At 36.4% G+C, this 23,550-nt stretch overlaps 1 protein-coding gene across 2 annotated transcripts; it reads right to left on the bottom strand.

Annotated features, from left to right (window-relative positions):
- Positions 1 to 11,262: 11,262 nt before the first annotated feature.
- LOC133861648 (serine/arginine-rich splicing factor SR45-like) lies at positions 11,263 to 22,805 on the bottom strand. Of its 2 annotated transcripts, none has more exons than XM_062297435.1 (7): positions 22,081 to 22,805; positions 15,958 to 16,046; positions 15,056 to 15,102; positions 14,872 to 14,952; positions 14,632 to 14,779; positions 14,317 to 14,542; positions 11,263 to 11,633 (listed from the first exon to the last, which is right to left on the bottom strand). In XM_062297435.1, the coding sequence occupies exons 1-7, from the start codon at positions 22,431 to 22,433 to the stop codon at positions 11,618 to 11,620; spliced, it is 960 nt and encodes a 319-aa protein (XP_062153419.1). In that variant the 5' UTR covers positions 22,434 to 22,805; the 3' UTR covers positions 11,263 to 11,617. The 2 variants fall into 2 exon arrangements, with proteins under 2 accessions (XP_062153419.1, XP_062153420.1); XM_062297436.1 differs by having other exon boundaries at positions 11,263 to 11,602.
- Positions 22,806 to 23,550: the final 745 nt, after the last annotated feature.

The raw sequence follows: 23,550 nt of genomic DNA, 5'->3' as shown, positions 1-23,550 counted from the left end.
AAAAAAGAGTTTGAAATTTTTTTTCCAAAAAACAGGGGGCGCGCGGGACACGAAAAATTTTGTGTCCCGCGTGCCAACCCCCCCCCCCCCAAAAAAAAAAAAAACTAAAAGATTTAAAACTTAAATTAAAAAAAAAATAAAAAAAAAAAAGATTTAAAAATTTAAAACTTTTTTTTATATATATATGACAAAAATTCTGTTAATAATTTTTTTACAAAAAGAATTAAATATAATATTTATTTTTTTAAAATGAGTTCATATTTTTATTTCAAAAAGTAAAATAAAATTTTAATCAACTGAGATTAGTCTCAATTTCAGTATTTTTTTTATTTTTAAATTTAAATTTTATTATTTTCAATCATGGTAGATCATATGATCAGTCATTATAGATCATTCGATCAATCATGATAGATCAATGTGATCGATAGATCATCCGATCAATCATAGTAGATCATCTGATCGATCATGATAGATATTAGGATCGATAGATCATCCGATCTATCATGATAGATCAATAGGATTCATAGATCATCCAATCTATCATGGTAGACTATCCGATCGATCATGATAGATCATCTGATTGATCATGATAGATAAATAGGATTGATAGATCATTCGATCAATCATGGTAGATCATCAAATCGATCATGATAGATCATCCAATCGATCATGATAGATCATCCGATCGATCATGATATATCAATAGGATTGATAGATCATCCGATCAATCATGAAATATCAATAGGATCAATAGATCATCTAATCGACCATAATAGATCAATAGGATCGATAGATTATCCGATCAATCATGGTAGATCATTTGATCGATCATGATAGATCAATAGGATCGATAGATTATCTGATCGATAATGATAGATCCATAGGATTGATTGATCATCCGACCGAACAATAGAATCGATAGATCATCCGATCAATCATGGTAGATAATCCGATCGATTATGATAGATCAATAAAATCGATAGATCATCCGATCAATCATGGTAGATCATCCGATTGATCGTGATAGATCCATAAATTTGATAGATCATCTGATCGATCATGATAGATCAATAGGATCGATAGATCATCCAATCAATCATGGTAGATCATTCAATTGATCATGATAGATCTTCTGATCGATCATGATATATCAATAGGATCGATAGAGCATCCGATCAATCATGAAAGATTAATAGGATCAATAGATCATCCGATCGACCATGATAGATCAATAAGATCAATAGATCAATAGGATCGATAGATCATCCGATCAATCATGGTAGATCATCTGATCGATCATGATAGATCAATATGATCGATAGATCATTCGATCGATCTTGATAGATCAATAGGATCGATAGATCATTTGATCGATCGTGATAGAGTTCGACTGATCAGGCTTCACATAATGAAGGTTTGATCGATTAATATGATTAATAAACCATTTGATTGACCATAGTGCATTAATTATGAAAACAATTTTTTTTTTTTTTTTTTTTTTTAAAAAAAACAAACGAAAAACTAGGTTTCTATTTAATTTTTTTTTTTTTTAAAAAGAAAAAAGAATGATTTTTTTTTTGTTGAAAGAAAAACCAAAAATTAACTTTTTTTTTTAATTTTTATTTTTTAAAAAAATCAATTTTTCAAAAAAAAATATTTTTTACAAACAAATTAAAAAAAAAATGAACAAGATTTTATTTTATTTTTTTTAAAAAAAAAACAAATAAAAAAAACTGAGAATTTTGAAAACGTAAAAAAAAAACCGAAAAAGAAAAAAGTAAAAATATTATTAGCGGCCATATAAAAAAGTGGCCACTAATAGTTTTATTATTAGCTTTTAGTTGCCGCTAATAGCTTCTTGGAATTTCCTGCAACTCCCCGTCAAGTTATTAGCTGCGACCCAAATTTCGACGCTAATATTAATATTTTTGTGTACTAGCATCCATCTTGATAGACTAGTAGTATCGATAGATCATCCGATCGATCGTGATCGATCAATAGGACCAATAGACCATCCGATCGATCGTGATCATTCAATAGGACCGATAGATCATCCAATCGATCGTGATCGATCAATATGATCGATAGATCATTCGATCGATCTTGATAGACCAATAGGATCAATAGATCATTTGATCGATCGTGATAGAGTTCCACTGATCAGACTTCACACAATGAAGGTTTAATCGATTAATATGATTGATAAACCATTTGAACGACCATAGTGCATTAATTATGAAAACAATTTTTTTTAAAAAAAAAAATAAACAAACAAACGAAAAACTAGTTTTCTATTAAATTTTTTTTAAAAAAAAAGAAAAAAGAACGATTTTTTTTTTTGTTGAAAGAAAAACCAAAAATTAACTTTTTTTTTTCGAAAAAAAAAATTATTTTTTACAAACAAATTAAAAAATTATTTTTTATATTTTTATATATTAGCGTCCATTTTTAGTGGCCACAATTAGGTGGCTGCTAATGATCAAATTTCTTATAGTGATAGTTCACATAGTACATAAATAATTAAGTTAGTACCTTGATAAATCACCAAAACCAAAAAAAGAAAAAGAAAAAAAGTTACATTAAAAATTAGCCTAATTCATAAATAATAAAATTAGTTTTTACAACTCATAAATATGGAAGGAGTTATATTATCACAAACCCCACTTATCTCTTTATCATTGCAAATCTCTATCTTTTACCACCATAAGCGGCAAATGTTTATTAAATTTTTTATAATTAGTTAGTTAAAACTTAACGAGTACTATATATTATGATACCTTAAGTCACAAACAAATTCTCTATTCATGTTGAGATAAGATTATTGTAATCCTTTTGTAATGAAACCTCGATTGGCAGGCTATAGCTACACATTAAATTCTCAATAATCTTAAATAGTAGAGATACAGTGAAATAACTCTCATTTAATGCATGAAAATTGAGAGCAATGAAAAGGAAGGTTATATTTTGGTATCCCGATCAAACTATAAATTCAATAGACATTTCCGTTTTAATTATAGAAATTTTCTACGGATAATTACTTTTTCTTCATGAACTACAACCCTCTGTCAACATGCCTTTATAAACTGATAGTTTGACCAAAAGAGAGCATGCAACTATCATTTTTGTACATTTACCTTATTTCGTCAGTTAAATTGTGAAAAGAATCAAATATCTTAACTTAAAAAAAAAAAAAAAAAAACCCTCAAAATTAAACAAATATATATATTAGGTTTAATGTTTTATTTGATGGTGTCAATTTACGGTTATACCCTTCCTCTTTGTTCATCGGTCATAGTTAAATAAGGCAGGGTTATTTTTGTCTTTCAACATATATATATATATATTTTTTTAAATTTCGAAATTACTATTTTGCCCCTATTTACCCTTGGGCTGGTAAAGAAATCTGCTGGACACTTTTGTCTTTTACGTCGAAATTACTTTTTTACCTTCTAAAAATTTGTGTTTTACGTTTTTGCACCTCTAAATCGTTTGACTTCAAAAAATAAGATGGAGTTTTTGGTCTTTTTAATATGAAATTACTTTACTCTTGCATTTACTGTTTTACCATTTTAACGCTTTACTCTAGCATTTTTCCAAGCATCTCTCATCAACGTCATTTTTATTTCTTCAAAGTGGGTGAGACAAGTGGGCTTCATTTACCCACCAGCAGCTTGTCTCCAGATGACTCACATATTGATCATTCGTGGAATCTGGTCCCACAGAAGAGTTGTCAAACATCCCTGCCCCCCCTCCAAGATGCGCATCAGCCCTATCCTATGAGCCTCCATGCGCGACAAATCTGGGAAGGACATACCCGTTGCACACGTACAGCCAAGCGGTCTCCTGCACTCTAGCGTGGTCTCCTCATTCAACTTTTACAGCCTTTCAAAAACACCCGTGAAAGGACCACTCGAGGACCCGTCCTTCACCCAACACCTTCGATTGGACCTGCTTGGACAGGGTCTAGATTCCTTTATGTATGTGACCGAGTTCCAAATAAGCGTGGGTAAGAGAGAACCTTCCTAAAATGGAAAGAAATGGCTTGTGAAGTATGATGTCAGAAGACTGAGAAAAGCAAGCACCCCTCTCCTTTCACGGGTGTTAGTGTTACAGCCTTTCAATATGTTTGGTGCAAGAGTAAAATTTTACTATTGCATTTTTCCAAGCATCTCTCATCTTCAATTTTACACCCGTGAAAGGGACCATTCGAGGACCCGTCCTTCACCCGACACCGACGATTGGACCTGCTTGGACAGGGTCTAGAATCTCTAGATTCCTTTATGTACGCTGACCGAGTTCCAAATAAGAGTGGGCTCTTACCTTCTTAAAATGGAAAGAAATGGCTTGTGAAGTCTGCCAGAAGACCGAGAAAAGCAGGCACCCTTCTCTCATAGATGACTTTTCAGGACTGTGTTTCGAGGCGCTTTATGTGCCATTTATATGCCCTCTACAAAAGCATACCACCAAAATTCTTCGATTTGATAAAATAATTTGACTAACTCTAAATAATTAAACTGAACTAAAGTGTATGAGCACGATTGTTTTATTGTATTTTAGGGTATATTTTTTATTTTGAGAAATGTTACAATTCTTTCTAGTGTTCTTATGAGGTTCTTCTATATTGATATGACACTTTATTTTTAATAATAAAAAAGAAAACACTACAACTTGATTTCTTTCTCTTATTTTTATTAAAAAAAAATAAGAGTGTCATGCTAGCACAGAAAGACTCCATAAAAACACTAGAAAGACTCCATAAAAACACATATCATATATCTTATACATTATATTATATTAAATTTTGAACTTGGATGAAAAGTTTAACGGTAACATTTAGTATTTTATTTGGTTACGTTATATGGGTGGCTGTGGCGTTGAGTTCATATCCTATTTATCAAACTTTTTAAATATTTCTCTATTTTAAACATATACTAATTTTTATTGATTTTGAGAGTAACTAGTTTAACAACTTTATCTATTATGAACCACTTTCACTAAATAAATCTATTAACTGAAGCATGAACCGTTAATATTTCTTTCAATTAAAAAGAAAAAAAGAAAATTGAACGGGAGAGAAAAAGAATAAGAACAAGAACGAGGTAAAAAAAAAAAAATCAACCCAAAAAAGAAAAGTTTATCAAAATACAGTTTTTTTAAATCGCAGCTAAAGTTTAGCAACATTTGCTTACTTTCTGTGGTAGTGCACGGGTGTAAGGTCAAATTCAAATTCTCAATAATCTTAAATAGTAAAGATACAGTACAATAACTCTCATTTAATGCTTGAAAAGAGCAAGCAAAAGGAATACACCCAGGAGTGCACGAAATGGTTTGGTGGACTATTTAAGTGCACAACGGTCTAAAATGAAGTGTACAATGGACTAAAATTGATGTCAGCCCAATCACGTGAAGTTTGTGACCCTTCGGATCTCTCGACCGTATTCTACGAGTCATTGTGCCGGCTATTTAATGATCCTCTCCCAACTCAATTTTTCTTCATGTGCCATCCACTTTAGTTCAGTGTGCCTCCTTGCAAAATCAGTTCTCTCTCATTTTTTCTTTAAGCTCACTTTAATCAAGTTCTGTCTCATTCGAAATCAGTCTCTTTCTCAATTCATTACGCATTTCACTTCTTTCAAAATGTATTCAAGGTGTGCCATTTTACCTGCTATCCCCTTTGGTTGTCCAGATTTTTTTATTAATCTTCCACCAGTTATGGATACGGGGGCTTCGGTTCCACACTCTCTCGAATCCATGGTATGCTTCTTCTTTTTTTTTTTTCTTTTTTTTAATTTTTTTTTTACCTGACTTGAGTATTTTATATTTTATTTTTGTGTAGAGTTTTCGAGATTTATTGGTCCACATTCAACAATTGGACCTAGAAAGCCAGAAAGAACTAAATTTCTTTGAATTCGACAATTCTGGAAATCTTGTTGGATTTGCAGAACGAGGAAGGAGAATGATGAGATTTATAGCAAATCATCTACGGTATCTACATTCCGAATCAAAGTTTTGTTCGAATCTCCATGACAGTGTTTTCATCCAACTTCCTTCCCTATCAGCATACTTTCCATTTGTTCCATGTAATCCCGACTCCCGCAACGATCTCATATCGGGTATTGCTAATGATTCTCTACAATTTCGTTATATAGTGTCATTGCTAATGAAGGCAACACCACAACTAATAAATCTAAACCAACCTCTCCCCATAGATTTTCAATTTTTCTTTTCTTCGGTCTTCACTCGAGGGTTACTCTCCGACAGCCTTGAAGTAGTCAAAGAACATAGCTTTTATCAATTATATCATCCCGCAACCTTTAATGATGCGGATAGATCAATTTTCATACACAAAATTGGAGAATATAGATACAAAAGCGAGTATACGTTTGATACGTTCATCAACTTGGATAAACCAGAGTATAATCTAGCAGACTGGCAGAATGTATTTCCTCGACGACATTTTCTTGCGGACATGATACGTCGCTCCGTTTCTGCTAATCGTGGAAGCCCTAGAGGCCTCCGGGCCGGGGCCATTCCAAGATTTATACGAAATGCCCATCAACATTTTGCTGGTCCGAATCGTGGTGCACAGGTATTTATTTTTTAATTTTGTTAATCGGATAACTGAGCAACTGTGTATATATTAATATACACTATTTTATTTTTTATTTAATGACAGGAGATGACTCATGAACGACTTGATCAACTTCTCAACTTGGCATTTCCGGGAATATGTTCAAAACTCTTAGATTCAATTCTAAGAAGTTTGAACGAATATCATGAGATTTTCGATGGACAGTTGTCTAAATGGCTAGAATCCGTACCTTATGGATTCGGGTCTGGCTAGAATTAATCCTTACCTTATGGATTCGGGTCAACAATTATGGTTAGTTCATAAAATCTACTACAATTACTATTATTTTGTTTGTTATTTGCGTTTTTTTAATGCATTATGTATATAAATCAGAAGAGCAATGGCTGCATGCTTTGGTCGGGTAATGCTTGAATCTTGGAGCATGTGGCAGGAAGAGGAAGAAGCAAAATCTTCTTGCATTGGACACGTTATCACTCTTTGAGCAGCAGGTGAATTAGATAGACATATATGTAGTAATCTGAGATCAAAGAGAGTAAATACTCTGACATGGTTTAAAGTTTAAACAACCTCGTCATCCAAGTCAATTAATATTAGAACGAACTATGCTTCACCATCCAATTAATATTGAGTTATCAGCTTGGAAATGGAATTTATTGATCAGCGTTTAACATTGAGTTATCAACCTTTATCTACGTACTGCAAATTTATTTATCAGGCAATGGTTGCTTAGAATGAAGAATTTGATTCTGGCTATTTTATTAATTATAAACATTAATAAGCAGTAGTCTGACCATACGTACAATTAATGGTGATTGTTGAGAGTATTTATCGATATCTTTATGTTTATTTTTCTTGTATTGATTTGATCGATCTATGCCTTGCAGATATATATATGGTGCATGCCTGGCCTGCCTTTTCTTATGGATCGATGAATCCCTAGCTAACTTGTCAACATGAGTTAAAAGTCTTACCCGGATATATATATATATATATGCCAGTAAATTGAAGAAATATTTGGAGACCAACATTCACATGCGCAAAGAAAAAAAAAAAAAAAAGGGAGAATCTTTTGATTGAAGTTGTGAGTTAAGCGATTTGGTTGATTGCTTGGGAACTCATCAAGTTGTAATTAATGAGATGTTTATTGACTTAATTATCAGACTGCATGTATTTTTTAAGATCTTATATTATAATTTTGACCAGCTCATGATTCTCTTTAATTTCAATATATGCAATTGTGAGATATCTAAGAAATGGATATATACTATACTATCAAATTCTTTTAGTAGAAGAATATCAGGAGCTATATATATAATATGGTATATATTATGGTTGTGGGAATAAAATTTTAGGTCATGAGGCCGGTTTGACACCCAAGTTGCTTTTTAGGAGAACATGAAGTAATTAAAACATGATTTAGGAGAACAGAAAACTAGAAGGAAAAAGCAAAATCCAAATATTTCATCCCCAAGCATTATCTTTGGTCAAAATAAAAGGAAGATGGTAACTTACACTGTAAGAAAACGCAATGTACGTAGCTGAAACAAAATTATTACAAATCAATTGGGAAGAGAAGGGGGTGTGCAAGAAGAGCGCCAAAAAGGAGAAGAACCATCATCAGTTGCACAAGCATATCAAGCACCTCATATTTTCTAGAGAATTCTCAAAGCCTGACGCAAATAGAACTCAATTCACACAGCACTGACATGCCAATGCCCTTTCTCAAATCATCAAAATATCAGGCAAAAAAATGGCTCTGTACTTCACTTTCTCCCAAGGAAAGACATTGGTCCAAACAAGGAAACAGACGATCCTAGCACCACGTCTTACTGAATAAAATTTGGCCTACTAGCTGTCAATCTTCTTGGAAGTAACAAATTTTCCGACAATTTTGCATTTTTTTAATTTGCTGCTTCTGCCATTCAGACGAGAGAGAAGCTGGGATTTCGGAGACCGATAGTGATTCCTCCCGCCAGCAGCATCTATCAAAGATCTCGTCGGGCGGACACTCAGCCATGCACAACCTTTCTTTAAATCTCCACTCCCAAATTTCGTAGGTGATAAGGCAAAGAAGATCATTTCCAGTTATGAGCTATTGGTTTTTTTTTTGGATGAATTATGAGCTATTGGTTGGTTCTGACGCTAACGCTTCCGAATTTGGATGGTTATCTGCAGTCAGTGTCGCCGACGCTAAACTCATGGGGAGTGGTGGTCTGGCTGCAGAAGATGAGCCTTTAGTGTAGGAACAGATCAACGTTGGGCACTGGTGGTAAAAGGGTCTTGATTTCGGACTTTAATCTACCCCCGTTGAAATCATCTTCTGAGCAGTTTTTCTTTTTTCTTTTTTCTTTTTTGGGTGGTGGGGTGGATGTTGGTAAGGGAAACAACACTCTAATCAGTTTAAGGAGAGTAGGCGTGATCTCAGTGTGGGACATGATAGTTCTTCAGGTGTCAATGATTCTTCCACTTTGGCTAGGGATGATTTGCGTTGTAACTTGTGTAGAAGAGAATAGTCTCTGCCTTGCTCGGAATTGGAAATTTTCTCATGGGATGAATCCATTTCCTTTGAGCCTTTGAGTTGTCCCCCTGGTGCACTGAACATAATGATTGTACAGGGACAACAACTTCAGATTGGGCATTGCAAACGGTGAAGGATTTCTGCCATTATGTCGTGAGGGGTTTGAACAACTTATGGCTTTGTTTTACTGTGTTGCTGTTGCTGGGTTGTAAAGATGTTTGTTTATGTTGTTTTTTCTTTCTTTGGGAATGTAGTTGTTTCAGTTTCTTTGTGGATAGGGTGATATATAGTGTTAAATCTCGTAAGATTGAGATTTTGTATTTGTATGGCTGGTTGTTGGTTGTAGCAAGATGCTTGTTAGCATCAGACCGTTTTGTTAGGAACCAGGCCAACATGTACAGGCCCAATTCCCCAATGATCATCTTAGGAGGCCAAATTTGTTGAGGCCCAATTACAGACAGATTACCCCGATCACCAACAATCAGAATGTCTTCATGTCGAACGGAGGGTTGGTAAACAAACCCTATCGCTAAGAGATTGACTCGCCATTTAATACGGGATGCTGACAATGATGTGACAAGACCTACGCCATACAAGAAATCATCGAGCCATGCTTTCGCACGATTTGAGGATATTGATGTGACCAAGTATGCTTAAGTATACCTAAACTTTCATAACCACGTAGGATGTGACAATGGAGTCATTCAATTCGAGTACGAAGAATAGTGAGATACTAGGAATCAAACGAATCAAGCGACTATATATATCATAAGAGCGGCACAATAAGCGGACTTTTGAACCTTCCTTATTCCTTAACTTTACAATTACCTTAAGTATTTTCTACACTCAAAATATCATCTGACTTAGGCATCAGAATTATCCCACGTTGGCCACTCCAGCAAGTTCCTTTGTCTAAATTTCATTTATTTTGCAGTGATCGAAGGTGTTGGATACCCCATCCACACAGCAAAAAAATATATATATATACACACACACATAAATACACATGTATTGGTTTCCTTGGTTGTGTTGCTTTCTTGTATAATATAAAAGAAAAAAAGAAAAAAGTAATGTAAAATCAATATATTTTCAAAAGATTAGGGCTTAAAAAAATTAAAACTAGCCAAAAACACTAAAATTTTGTCTGAATTATTTTCAAAATCGTCTAAAAAGACTAACATAGGCCCATTATCTAATATGCAGATAATAGATAATAAGCGCAACAACTGTGCAGATGCAGTTATTAAAAACATGCTGCGAATGCAAACATCTAAAAGTGATATCTGCATTTTGTGAATGGGACTGTGTATATTACAAATAGCCATCCTATCGAGCATTGGCTCTCCATCCAAATCCTTTGTGTTTCAACTCTTAATAGATAGAGAACAATGACAATTCCCTTCTAAGAAAAAGGACACTGCTGGCACCAGCAAATTACAATCAAAATTGTCTAAAGTCAACGTCCAGGTCCAAGTCCAAACAGAGAGAATACAAAATAAGCACCAGAAAATAAATGCTACAGAATTGTATATGACAAACCAAAACTTTCCAAACGCCAAATTTCAGAAATCAACTCACTAAAAGGTACGTACGATGAGTTCAATAGTTTCAATTTGCATATGCTCGAAGCTCACATTAAAAAAGAAATTTACGTTCTCAACAAAACTTTAATTGGCTTCAAACAAAAGATATATTTATACACTTATCATATGAACCGATAAAAAGGTTTTTAATTTTATTTAGGCTTTTAATTCGGTGGGTTAATTTATGTTTTATTTAATTTTATGGGTTATTTATTTTTGTAATTCGATAAAAAGGAAATTGTCAGTGTCTTAGATTGTGCTAGGTTAGGCAAGTTATTAAATGGGTGTTTCCCTAAGGTTAGGGTTAGGGTTTAGTAAGTTTTTATTGTAATCGACAGCTCATGATGAATGAAAATTTAGATTGATGGTTTGCAATTATCCAACTTTTGTTTCACGTTTCTCCCTTCTTCAACTCAAATTCGTCTCTTTCTTCTACGGTTCTTTTACTATCATTTCACTATCGGTTTGGTCTGCATCATATCATGAACCCAACAAAAACAGAGACTACAGAACAACCTGATCATCTACAAACACCAAGTAACCAAAACTACAAACCAAACAAACACAGCTATACCTAAAACATTTACCAAGTTTCATTTCAACAGAAAAACATATACCAGATGAGAGAGCAAAAATCTAAGACGTTACCAATGAAAATATTTGCAAGTAATAATTACTATATGCGTAAGGAACTGGTTTCTATCAGTTCTCATCATTATAGCAATAAAAGGATGAAACTTTCTCAAGCATTCCGCTGGTTGTTACAGTAAAGTACGGTTGCCTCCACCCCAAGGAACCTATAATATCTGTCTCCTCTCCTGAACAAAGGCTACTGTGTCAAAGAGCTGCTCCTGACACACGTTCAAATTCTTAGCAACAATTCAGCCTTTATGGAATCAGGAACGGAGGCTGCATGGGCAAATTTTAACATGTCATCAACCTGTTTGAGAAATTTAGTGTAAAAGAGGGCTGTGGAATGTTATTATTGGTCAAAAAACAAAACAAAAAAGCACATCACTGTAAACTGTAATGTCAGTCTACATACCAGGTTAGATAGAAATAACAAAGACAAGTGTTCAAGGGCTAATATGAACAATTAAACTATATGAATTAGGCATTACACCAAAAGTAAAATTTTACTGCAAAGGAAATCTATTCCCCATATATATTACAAAAATATGCATGTGTTCACAATTTTTTTTTCCCAAGAAAACAGAGCCTTAGCTGAGTGGAGAACTGACATGATTCAAGTTATAGCAAAGCAAGAAATCTGCGAGTCTAGATGGAGCAGTCTGTGATGAGGTTCACCAGAGAAGGAGAAAGAGGGAATGGAAAAGTGCATTGGATATTATCCTGCAAACAGCATCGTTTGCAACTTATATATTACCTCTAATTTATCTAATATAAAGTGGACCACTCAATTTTTATTGGACCAATATTTTACTGAATTCGATGTTGAACTAAATACTCTTCACATGAAAAAGTAGCTATGTTTTTGTAGATTTCTCATTATTCTAAAGTATTATTAGTTGAAATATTCAAATAAAAAAAAAGGTTGTTCAATAGCGCACTGTATGGTTCTTTTGAGCTTTTCACTCTGCTTAGTATTGATCTATGAACCATATTACTTCTAATCAATCTGTCCTCCTATTTTCTCTATGTTCTTAATCATGAAATTTTGTCTTAAAATCTTTTAGTGACATGTTTTGATCATCTCTCTCTCTCTCTCTCTCTCTCTCACACACACACACACACACACACACACACACACACTCAAATGAGGTCAAGCTCTAGCCTCTCACTACTGATTAAACTTTTGTCTATGATCACTAATAAAATATGATCATCTAATCCTTATCGAAAATAATAGACACAAACCTTGAGATTCCTAACCACCATCAATAAGCCTCAAAACCATGACCTTAAACTTAACAAAACACATGAGGGTAAGTTCTATCACTAACGAACCCCACTCTATTTGTAGAGTCCCCGAAAATATCCTGCACCTTCTCCCTGCTTTTGCATCTTTTGCTTAACCAGCTTGTAGCTTTGTCAATCTAATGAGCCTACCCTTAACTCATGAATCCTTCTTCTTCTGATATTGATCACCTCATACATCAAACTCTTGCAATGAGCCCGAGCGACAACACCCCTCCCCTTCAACCAGCTCCCCAACCCCCAATACCCCTCCGCCTCCCACTCTGGTGGAAAAAATCATCTCCTCAAGGCCCATCCCTAGAACAGTGGTCAGATCCAATCTTAGGCAGGCTTGGAGATTCCTTGATTCCTTCTGCATCTAGGATATCGAAGATAACTGGTTCATTTTTACTTTTCAGGCTCCCACTACTATGAATCGTGTTATCGAACATGCTCCCTGGAATATCAGAGGCCATCCTATGTTTTTGAATAATTGGGAAGCAGATTCAACTTTAGAGGAACTTAGTTTTGATAATGGTACTTTTTGGGTTCAGATTCATGACAATCTCAAATGCTGAAATCATTGGTCATAGATTGGGAACCATAGTTTCAGCAGGAATCTGAAGGAGATTCTGAGAATCAAAACAGCCAGTAACCTTCATCACCCTCTGGTACCAGGTTTTTTTCCAACCTAGGCATCAAAAACCACCCACATGGATTCAATTTCAATGTGACTTCATCACCCTCTACTCTAGAGAGGCTTTATGCAAGATGCGAAAATCAGCTTTGCACCGTAAGAACAAAGAACATGACACTACTTACAAATTAAAATAACGGACAAATAGACATATTTTAACTTAGCCTTTAGAAAGAAATACTGGTATTGCCTACTAACAAGATAATGAGAATCCATACACTTCTGGCGATGCCATGACCTACCAATATCATTCTAGCCAAGAGTAAAGGGTTAAATAAATGACTTGCTTCAACACATAATGGACTGCAAATGTGCATGTTAATCTGGGGTAATGATAACTACATAAAATTCTAGCATTTCTTTCTTTTGAAAGGCACCACATAAGAGAGGAATTACATCCATATTGCACTACCACCATGTCTACCAGTATTCCTTCTCCAACAAGCCAACAAATCCATCACCTATCTAGGTATGATGCACATGTACAGATAGAAATCCCCACCACTTCCTCATGTACAGCAGCCTAAACAAACATGGTGGCATAACCTCAAATGAATCAATCCTACAACATCCATTAGAGCTCCACAACTTAGAAGTCCATAACAAAAACTGTTATAAACCTTGTGTAATTTTCAAGATAGCAGTTGATAAATTTCTAAACATAAGCATACAACACCACACACATGTTTGTGCATAAAGCCAAGAGTTCTCAAGTGCCCTATAAAAGCCAAGAGTTCTCAAGTGCCCCACAACCTCTTATATACCGGGCAGAAAAAAATAGAAGCTAACCCTGAGCTTGAATTACAAGAGTTTTGGAGAGCATAAAGATGATCAAAATAATTACTAGTCAAAAGGTAATTTAACAAAAAGGTAAAGGTCATTCATTTGTCAGACTATAGCCACAATTTTTTCGATAATGATTAGCATCAAGATGTAATCACTAACATTGTTGAATGCCATCAAAATTAGGGACTACATGAAACTAGCAAGATATTAATTTGTAGCGAACCTTGAAGGGGATGTATTGAGCATCAGTGGAGATGGACCTCTGCCCAAAGATGTGGACCTCCTCCTCGGATGTGTATCATCACGTCGATAAGGTGATTCTACTCGACGATGCGCTGGAGAATCTGCACGACGACGTAGAGGAGAATCTGGCAGTCGTCTAGGAGAACCATCCCTTTGTATAGGGGATCCCCTTCTTGGTGAGGCAAGAGGCTTCCGACAGGGAGAAGCTAATTCATCAAAAAGTAAAGAACTATTAGAAAACACAACAACAAAATGTACAATGTACCACTCCACGAACCTAGTGTAAGGGGCATACCTTCCCTATGCCGCTTGAGTCTATCCTCCTCACCATCAGAAATGTTGTTAGTTTTGGGAGCGTCTATTTTCGACAAAGTGGTAATGGCTTTTAGGGGTAGCGACACAAATGAGAATTCTACTTTAATAGCATTCCCATTAATTTCGTTCTGCATTAAGCCAAATAAATAGCATTAATTTCATGACACAACATGTTTCCATACAACTACAAATTCTACTCCAACATTGCACTAAAACATACACCATGCAAGTAAAATTTTGCCATTTTAGCATCTTCTTCTGCCTTGAACTCCACATATCCAAATCCTTTTGGAAGATTGCCCTGCAAACATAGAACAAGTTTCAAATGACTTCCCCAGGAAAAAAATGACCTATAAACAAGAAACAAGCTTTAAAAAATGATGTGGCATCAACAATAAACTTACAGAGTGATCCATTGGCAGCTCCACATTAACAACTTCACCAAAAATACCTAAGGAGTACAAAAACACGTGTAAGAACATAAAAAACCACCATTTTTTTTTAAAATTTTTTTTTTTTATATGACAGGAAACCCCCGATGCAAGGTTACTTCGTGTACCCACCGTAGAAGAATACACCCCGGCCCCGTGTAATGCACCGCCTACCACATGAATCAGTTAAATCGGGCTTTCGCCAGGGGTGTGGCCCCAATGAGTTGTTTGCGCCCAAGAGGTTTCGAACCTTAGACCTTATGGTTATGCCACCATAGTCCAAGGCCTTCATCATTTGAGCCACATAAAAATAAAATTAAAAAATTATTTTTTATTTTTATTTTATTTAAAAAAGAAAAAAATGGGCAAATTGAAATATAAACATAAGAAACAGCAGCTACTAAAATCCCTTATGGTCAATAAATAATAAGAGGTTCCTTCAATAATTACCGATTCATGCATAGTAGAATAAAAGCACATTAATGTACGAATTCAATAACTCTACAATAACTTCATAAAGTCGGGACATATCTTCAAGAAAAACGAAAAGAAAAAGAAAACTGAAAATTTTGTATGCCTTCATTGTCATGTGAAAGCTAACACAACAATCAACGACAATGTTTTTAGTTGTTGTGCTAAGCTATTACGAGCACAAATGGCAGTGACAACTAGCAGCGCTTTGTGAACTCCTAAAATAAGAAAGGATAGCATTGTGAAAAAAATAAAAAGGGTTAATGGTCGTAAACATGATTCTACTTTTCATGCCAAACTCTACAGTAACCTTTTTATAGATATCCTACTCAATAGTGAAATAAAGAGTGTAAGAGAAGAATGTTAGACATCATTAAAAATTTAAAAATAAGTGATTAACTTACCGAATTTATCTTTTAATTGGCCTTCATTCACATTGCAGCCGAGGTTGTCAATACGTAGAACAAATGACTTTTGAATAGGAGAGGCTTTCCTAAAATCAAAGTGCTTTTTATAAGTAACGAAATATCATTAAAAGCGAAAAAAGCACATATTTTTAACACCTGCAAGAAAAACAAGAGTTCTTTCTCTCTTTTTTTTCCCTTTCTTCTTTCCTTTTCATTTTATCCTTTTGTAGAGGGGAGTAAATGCTATCAGACCATCAAGGGCATGAAATAATAGTTACAGCTATTACTAGAGGATCTTGACATGCTAATAGAACTTCATACAAACAAATAAAAAAGATAAAAATAAAAACAAGAAATAAATAAATAGAAAAGAGAAGTTTTAACAATAAGCTCATCAACCCAAATATAAATTCTGGCAGATGCATTCTACACTGTTAATTTAAGACATGCAAGTAACAAGTGGCCAGCTCTCGAAGGACTCAAATAAGTCTCTAATTGATATGCCCAAAAGCTACTCCCTATATATATATTTCACCCCATTATTAAGGAAGTTGGGAATCACAGTATAGCCTGCTCAATAGTTGAATAAAGAGTGTAAGAAAAGAACTAGAGTTCAACCACATAACTCTCTCTCAGTCAGATCAAGCACATGTCAAAAATAGAAATATATCATTTAAAACAAGCAGAATAATTCCCTAATATTATAAACTAAAAAACTGACTCACAGTAACATTGGGCTGCAAACCTGCTTTCCAGCAATGAAAGCTACAGGGTAACTGAAACCGCGTAGCTGAAGGCACGGACAAACAATTGAGGGAGACAGTCTTAAAAAGCCTAGGCATGAACCAGAATATTCCCATCTATGCTAGGAGAGTGTACATAACTATCGCTTACACTTGCATGTTTCTCCTGCGAACTTGTGTACTATTGTAGCCAATGTGTCAAAGATGGGGTATGTCCAAAAAGGACATAGGTTAAGATAGTTAAATTAATATGTAGCTAAGCATCTATTGCGTCTCCTGAGAACTGCACAATGGTCTTAACATCAAAATGCATATTGCATGCATTCCAATGTGCATGGCCATAGTCAAAAACGAATTGTTACAAAAAAAAAAAAAAAGCAGGTCACATTATCCATCAAACAAGCACGAAGTTGTAAATATAAATTGAAAATAATTGGAAGATGGAAAATGTGGATCGAGAAGATGAAGAGGTCAAACATTTACCACCTGAAGTCTGGCTAACCTGTCAGAGTAGTTCAAATGAATAAACGTTAGGCTATGCTAAGTCTAAGAAGACTCAAGACTAGAATCCATTTTCTAAACCCACCCTATCTGTAAAGGGCATGTTAAATCTTCTCATGTTAACTAGGAGTAATTTTTAACTAATCAGCATTCCACCGTTTTCAGAATAAACTTTGCACGTTACAAACCCCTCAAACCTTTAACAAAGCCCCTAGACCTCATTGAAAGCCATATTCTCCCAAGGGAACATCCATTCAAAACAAGCTGCTATTAAAAAAAAAGGTTCACGTCAAGAGGCAAATGTAAAAAACGATAGGTCAAACACCGTCACGATAGATCATGTATGCCTATTATATATTTTACTAACCCAAAGAGTTCAAGTGGAGATGTATGGACAACACAAAAAGGAACTTGGACACAAATGTCAGGCGCATGTAAACAAAGAATACTAAAATGCCATGCATATCCCTAGAAAAAAGATGCATGTAAATTATTACGATCAAAGACAACAATGATCAAAACAGTTAAATCACATTTCTAATTAAAGAACCGGAGTATGCTCTAAGTTAAAATTCCTATATTTGTACCAACTTTCATCATAAAAAAATAAACACTTGGTCCAAATATGAAAACATCTTGAACTTTTCTTTTTTGATAAGTAAGAAATGTTTTATTAAAAAGCGTAAGGCGCCCCTAGATACACAGAGAGTATGCACAGAAAAAACCAAAACAACCTACAAAAAGAAACCCGAACAAACCCACAAGACCTAAGCCCTTAAACTCAAAACTCACAAGAAGTACTCAAAGCATCAACAAAAAAACAAACACACCCACAAGGACCTAGCCCTTCAAGCCAGAACCCACAAGGAGCACTCAATGCTACACCACCTGAGCCTTTCCTTTCCTTCTCCTAGAGGGCACGCTTGCATCACCATAGTTAAATGAAGCTTTCCAGATTCAACACCTCTCTCCTCCCTTTAGTCTTAAGACGCGTACCCTTTTTAACCTGATGGAAATCATTTTCAATAGCATCCAAAATCGCAAAGGACGAATCTTCATCCTCAACACCATCTGACACCCAATCCAAGGGCATGTCGGGAGGACAGACACCCAAGGGGTACGGGGAGTCTCCTTCCTCCCCAACCCAAACCTCATCTTCCTGATCTCACACAACAATCTCCCCATACAAGCCAAAACCTACTGGCCACTTCTGAGATTGGATCAAGCCATCCGACCTAAAATTCACCTCCTTATCAGCGATTGGAGGAGCACAACCACTCAAAGGAGAGGGGACACTCGGGAGAAGGAAGCCTCGTCGAAGAAAGCTAGACGGAGAAGACTTACCCACTCCCCCACTTGGCTTCGGCGAGGACTAGACCACAGTCCCACCCAAGGCCAGAGAAGAAGCACCCAAAAACGGTGTCACCGGAGCACTAAGAGCTAACACAGCCTCGTCAAACAGAGAAATATCCATCTGAGCAGTTTTTGCCTTCGATCTCCGATGATATCTCATAACCGATTTGGATTCAAACGGGTAGATGGGAGCCCCACTCTCTGACATAATCGGAAGAGAAAATAGGATCATTTCTCCCAACACAGTCGCCACCAAAGAAGCTAAGAGACCCCGAAATCTGACCCAACTACAGAGAACTCGGGAGCCAAAGAAAACCCCTCAGAAAATCCGTTAGAATCCAAGTCTGAGCACCCAAAGGGAACACTCACTTTGGAAGAAGACGCAATCACAGGGGATCCAGAAACGCCGAACGAGGGGAAGAGATTGCCGACAACAACACACCTAGAGACGCAGAGGCAGACTCCGGATCAGAAGAAACCAGCCTAGAGAGATTTGTAAATCCCTCGGAAACAGAGAAATCAATGGCCATCAAGTAAGAACCGGTGCCTTCAAGAGGATAGGAAAACTCAGAACTAGTCGGAGTAGACAACCCGCCACCCAAGTCGACTGTCGTCGTCACCCTCGGCCGTTGAAGACCCAATGTAGACCCAAAACCCGCTTCAAGATCCAAAGGGAGCCCTTGACCCGTAATCTCAATCCACTTCTCGGATTTGGGCTTCGCCAAAACCCGACCCAGACGAAAACCTTTAGAACTGAGATTGGGTATAAGACCCAACCCGAAACCAAACGAGCGACCCAATAACGACTCAACTACCCGACCCACCAATCTCACTAGAAGGTTCCTCCACGCCCGCAATTTCAAACGAGGCAAAGACTTCCTCGCTAATACTGGTGTGCCTTGGGCAGGGGGAAGACATGCTGGATGTCCCTTGCTATGCAGATTCAGCATCAAGTCTTTACCTAGCGGTTCCTTCTCCAACACCGAGCAGTCCATGGCTAACCTCACCTCCTCCGATGATGCAAGTCCCACTGCCGGGAGAAGATCAAGCTAATGCCTCTCACTCGACAGAATCCGCAACTTGACAAGACCCTCTAACCGCACCACCTCCGCAAACAACGAAAGAGCACCACCCAAAGAGGGTCGAGCCCCACCCAATCCCTCCTTCCCATCCTTCTCCACCGGAAACAGCAGACCAACGAAAGAAGACCCAGACGTGGTTTCCATGAATACCAAGACCTTCCACAACTCATCAGCAACTCTGTTCCATCCCCGCCCTCCTCATCCCTCCGGGAACAAGATGAAGCCTCTCCGGCCACCCACTGCATAAACCGCCAACTCCAAGAATCGGCCATCCTTATTGTAGCCTAGCCTCACTTCCAAGCCTTTGAATCTTCCCGGAAGGATTTGACCAAATCCTTGACCCCCTGAGACTACAACGCCTCCTTCACCGCCACAATAACCTAAGCAGTACACTGCAAACCCAATCGCACAACCCCTAAGAAGCCTTTCCTTCTCTCCTCCATTCTCAGCACATACTTGCCTTCCTCCATCGAGAAGAGGAATGTTTTGACCTCCATGGAGAAGCACCTCTCCAAAGCCATCCCCTAGAGAACTCGAGAGAAAGGAACCCTAGCGAGACGCGCCTGCACACGCCACCGCTGGGGTGAAAGAGTCTACGAGGCGTTGATACATAAGAGTAAAAGACAGAGATATATAAGCTTGGTCAAGGGTACGTAAGTCTCTAGTCTCTTCCAACAATTTCAAATTGAACTTTCTTTTTTTAACAAGTGAAAAACATATTATATCAGATTTGAGCTTACTTACACTTTCTAATCACATTATATATGTATATATATATATATATAATCTCTCCTTAGAGGTAGCTTAGAATTGCGACAGATGTCCTGAACCCGTTACTTTTAAAGACTAAACCAGTTTTTAGTTGTTTTAAGCAAATGCCCATCCAGCATTAGGTATTTTGACGTAAAACGTGCATTTAATCCCTTACGCTGAAGTGAACGCGCGTTGTGTTGATTTGTTTAGGTTTGACACAATTAAAACAGCATTTTCAGTTGCCAAGCTTGCCCATGCTGTTGAAGAGCCGAAGACGTGGACCCCAGAAACCAAGAAGAAGTATGCAAATAATGCACCTGTTTGTGTCACAATGCCTACCGCATTTATCTGTGGCAAGTGAGGGTGTTTGATTTTCTTGATTGTTGTTTATGGTTGGTTTGACGATGTTGGACCATCACAGCCAATTGAGAGATTGGAATGGTCATACACAATTAAAACATAGGGGTCCTCTGTCTCTCTTATTTTCTTATGCTTTCATATCATATATCCTCTCTAAAACTCTCCATCCACACTCCAAATTCACATAATCTAGCTAAGTAAGAAGAGGGAGAAGAAGAAAGTGAAGAATCCATAAGCTTCTTACATCTAAAAGTAGTTTCTTTTACGTTATATATGTAAAAGATGATCGAAAGAAAAAAAAACTCTATTTGATAGGACTTCTTCCTATACCTATGAGTTTCATTGGAACCAGGAAAAGTATACAAAAAGGGTAGCTCTTTTCTATTATATTAGTATTTTATTAATTTCCGTTTTTGTTTTTATTTTTTGTTGATTTATTCTTTCGTTTCCGTTTTTTGTCCTTATGTTCTTTTCTAATTTATATATTATTTTTATTCAAATTGCTCATTTTTTTCTTTTGTAAATTTTACACTTAATTCAGGAAAACGACGGTGAGAGAGTTTTTTATTGTTGTTTTTGGTAGAAGTTGACGATTTTTAAGTTTACATTGTTGTTAATTTACTATTTTTTTTTTTTTTTTTTTTTTTTTTTTTTTTTTTTTAGTTTAGGTATTTAATTTATGGATGATATTAGCTTTCAAGGTTTCATTGGAACAGGAAAAAATATATATACATAAAAGACAATTCTTTTCTACTATATTAGTATTTTTTACATTCCCTTTTTTGTGTTTATTTTCTATGGTTTTGTTCTTCCCTTTTTGCTTCTTGTCCTTATTTTCTGTTCTAATTACATATTGTTTTTTTTATTCGAATTGGTTATTGGGATAAATATATTTTGGTCCCATGAATTAACAACCATTTTTTATTAAGTCCGATGACAGGTGTGACACCTATATCTCAATTATCAAACAGCCAATTTGTTGCATTTAAGCCGACTCTTTAGAGTTGGCCATATGTTTGGATTAAAAAGTGGGACCATATTCTTTACATTTTGCCCTTGTTTCCGTCGCGTGAAATACCAAAAATAGCCTTCTATTGGTCAAATGCTCTGAGATTATTATAACGAAAGGAAAAGTCAAATTTACCCTAAAATATGCAAATGCAGGTCACATAGTCTTGCTAGCATCTAGAGAGGACATGGCACAACTTACAAATATGGACATATTGACCTGGTAACGAGACGAAAGCTGGAAATACTGTAAAAGTTCAATTCAGCTACTTCCAAAAGTAAAAAGTTGCATGTACATTCAAAAATTAAAGCGGACTGACCTCTTCCTGAGAGGAGGGGTGATTGGGCTCTGAGAACGGACTCTCCGCAACGGCGTCCTCGAGCGGGATCTGGAACGCGAGAGGGACCGAGAGATGGAGGGTGAGCGAAAGCTGGAACGGGAGTCTGAGCCCGGTACGACGGGGGACCGAGACGACGAGCCAGTGAGAACTTCGGAACGAGAAGATGATCCCGTGTAGGCACCGGAGCGAGACGACGAGCCAGTGAGAACTTCGGAACGAGAAGAGGATCCCGTGTAGACCCCGGAGCGGGAGGAGGAGCCCGTCTGGTCGACTAGGGACGAAGACGATGAACCCGAAGATGGAGACCGACGGTCTCGGCTTGGCTTCCCCATGGCTATCGGCGCACGGATCGCAAAATGAGCAGACTGCGAGTCGAACGTGCTTCGTTTGCCGCGGTTTTTTGCAAAGAGATCTTAAAATACCATTAACAACAGTTAACGGAAGACTCTAGGTCTTTCCGTACAGACACTTCGATTGATACCGGATAGGTATCAACCCAAACAACAGAAACTTTCTGGAGTTACAGCCAAACGAGCTAATCTATGAGCAACACTATTTCCCTCTCTTCCCACAAATTTCACCACACAATGTTGGAAAGAACTAATTTGCTCCTGTATATCAACAATAATCGGCTCAGTCTTGACCTAAGGAATGCCGGCCGAGAGGATTGCTTTCACAACCACTACGCAATCTCCCTCGATATGAACACATTGGTACCCCATGTGTTCCCCAACTCTCTGCATAATTCGTTTGCCGCGGTTTTGAGGGTAAAAATGGCATACCGAAAATAAGCCACCCAAGAGAAAAAAGAAAAAAAGAAAAAGAAAAAAGAAGAGGATAAATAGCTAAGAGTTACATATGGACCGGTTACAGCACTAGCATAGTGAGCTTTTTAAATTTTTTCTAAATTTTAGTTCAAAAATTTATTCTTTTTTTTTTTTTTTTTTTTTTTTTTTTAATTTTATTTATCACTTTTAAAAAGCTTCATACATCAAATATCTAAATATTTCTTTATTTTAAACAAATATTATTTTTTTATTGATTTTAAGAGCAATCACTTTAACAATTTTAACTACCATAAAAAGTTACTCCAAATGAGTAAAATAAACTTTATTCAGAAAAAGAGTATTCACAAATATATTTAACAACTCAACGTCAATATTTTTTTTTTTCAATTAAATAAAATAAAAAAGGCCTCGAGAGTTGAGAGATAAAATTCCCCAACAAATGAATTGGGTATTGCAGATTATACACAAATTTGCCCCACCTACCCCTGCTCCTAGGGATGTAATCGAGTCGAGTCGAGTCGAGCCGTGTTTTAAGATTTCAAGACTGCCTCGTTTATGAGTTGAGCTCGAATTTGAGCCGAGTTATAAAATGCATGTTTAAGCTATGCTCATTTAAAATTAGGCCGAGCTTGAGCTCGTTGAGAATGACATTTGAGCTGAG

This window comes from Alnus glutinosa, chromosome 2, assembly GCF_958979055.1.
Source record: "Alnus glutinosa chromosome 2, dhAlnGlut1.1, whole genome shotgun sequence".
NCBI classification, from domain to species: domain Eukaryota; kingdom Viridiplantae; phylum Streptophyta; class Magnoliopsida; order Fagales; family Betulaceae; genus Alnus; species Alnus glutinosa.
This window is presented reverse-complemented; position numbering and strand designations above follow the sequence as displayed.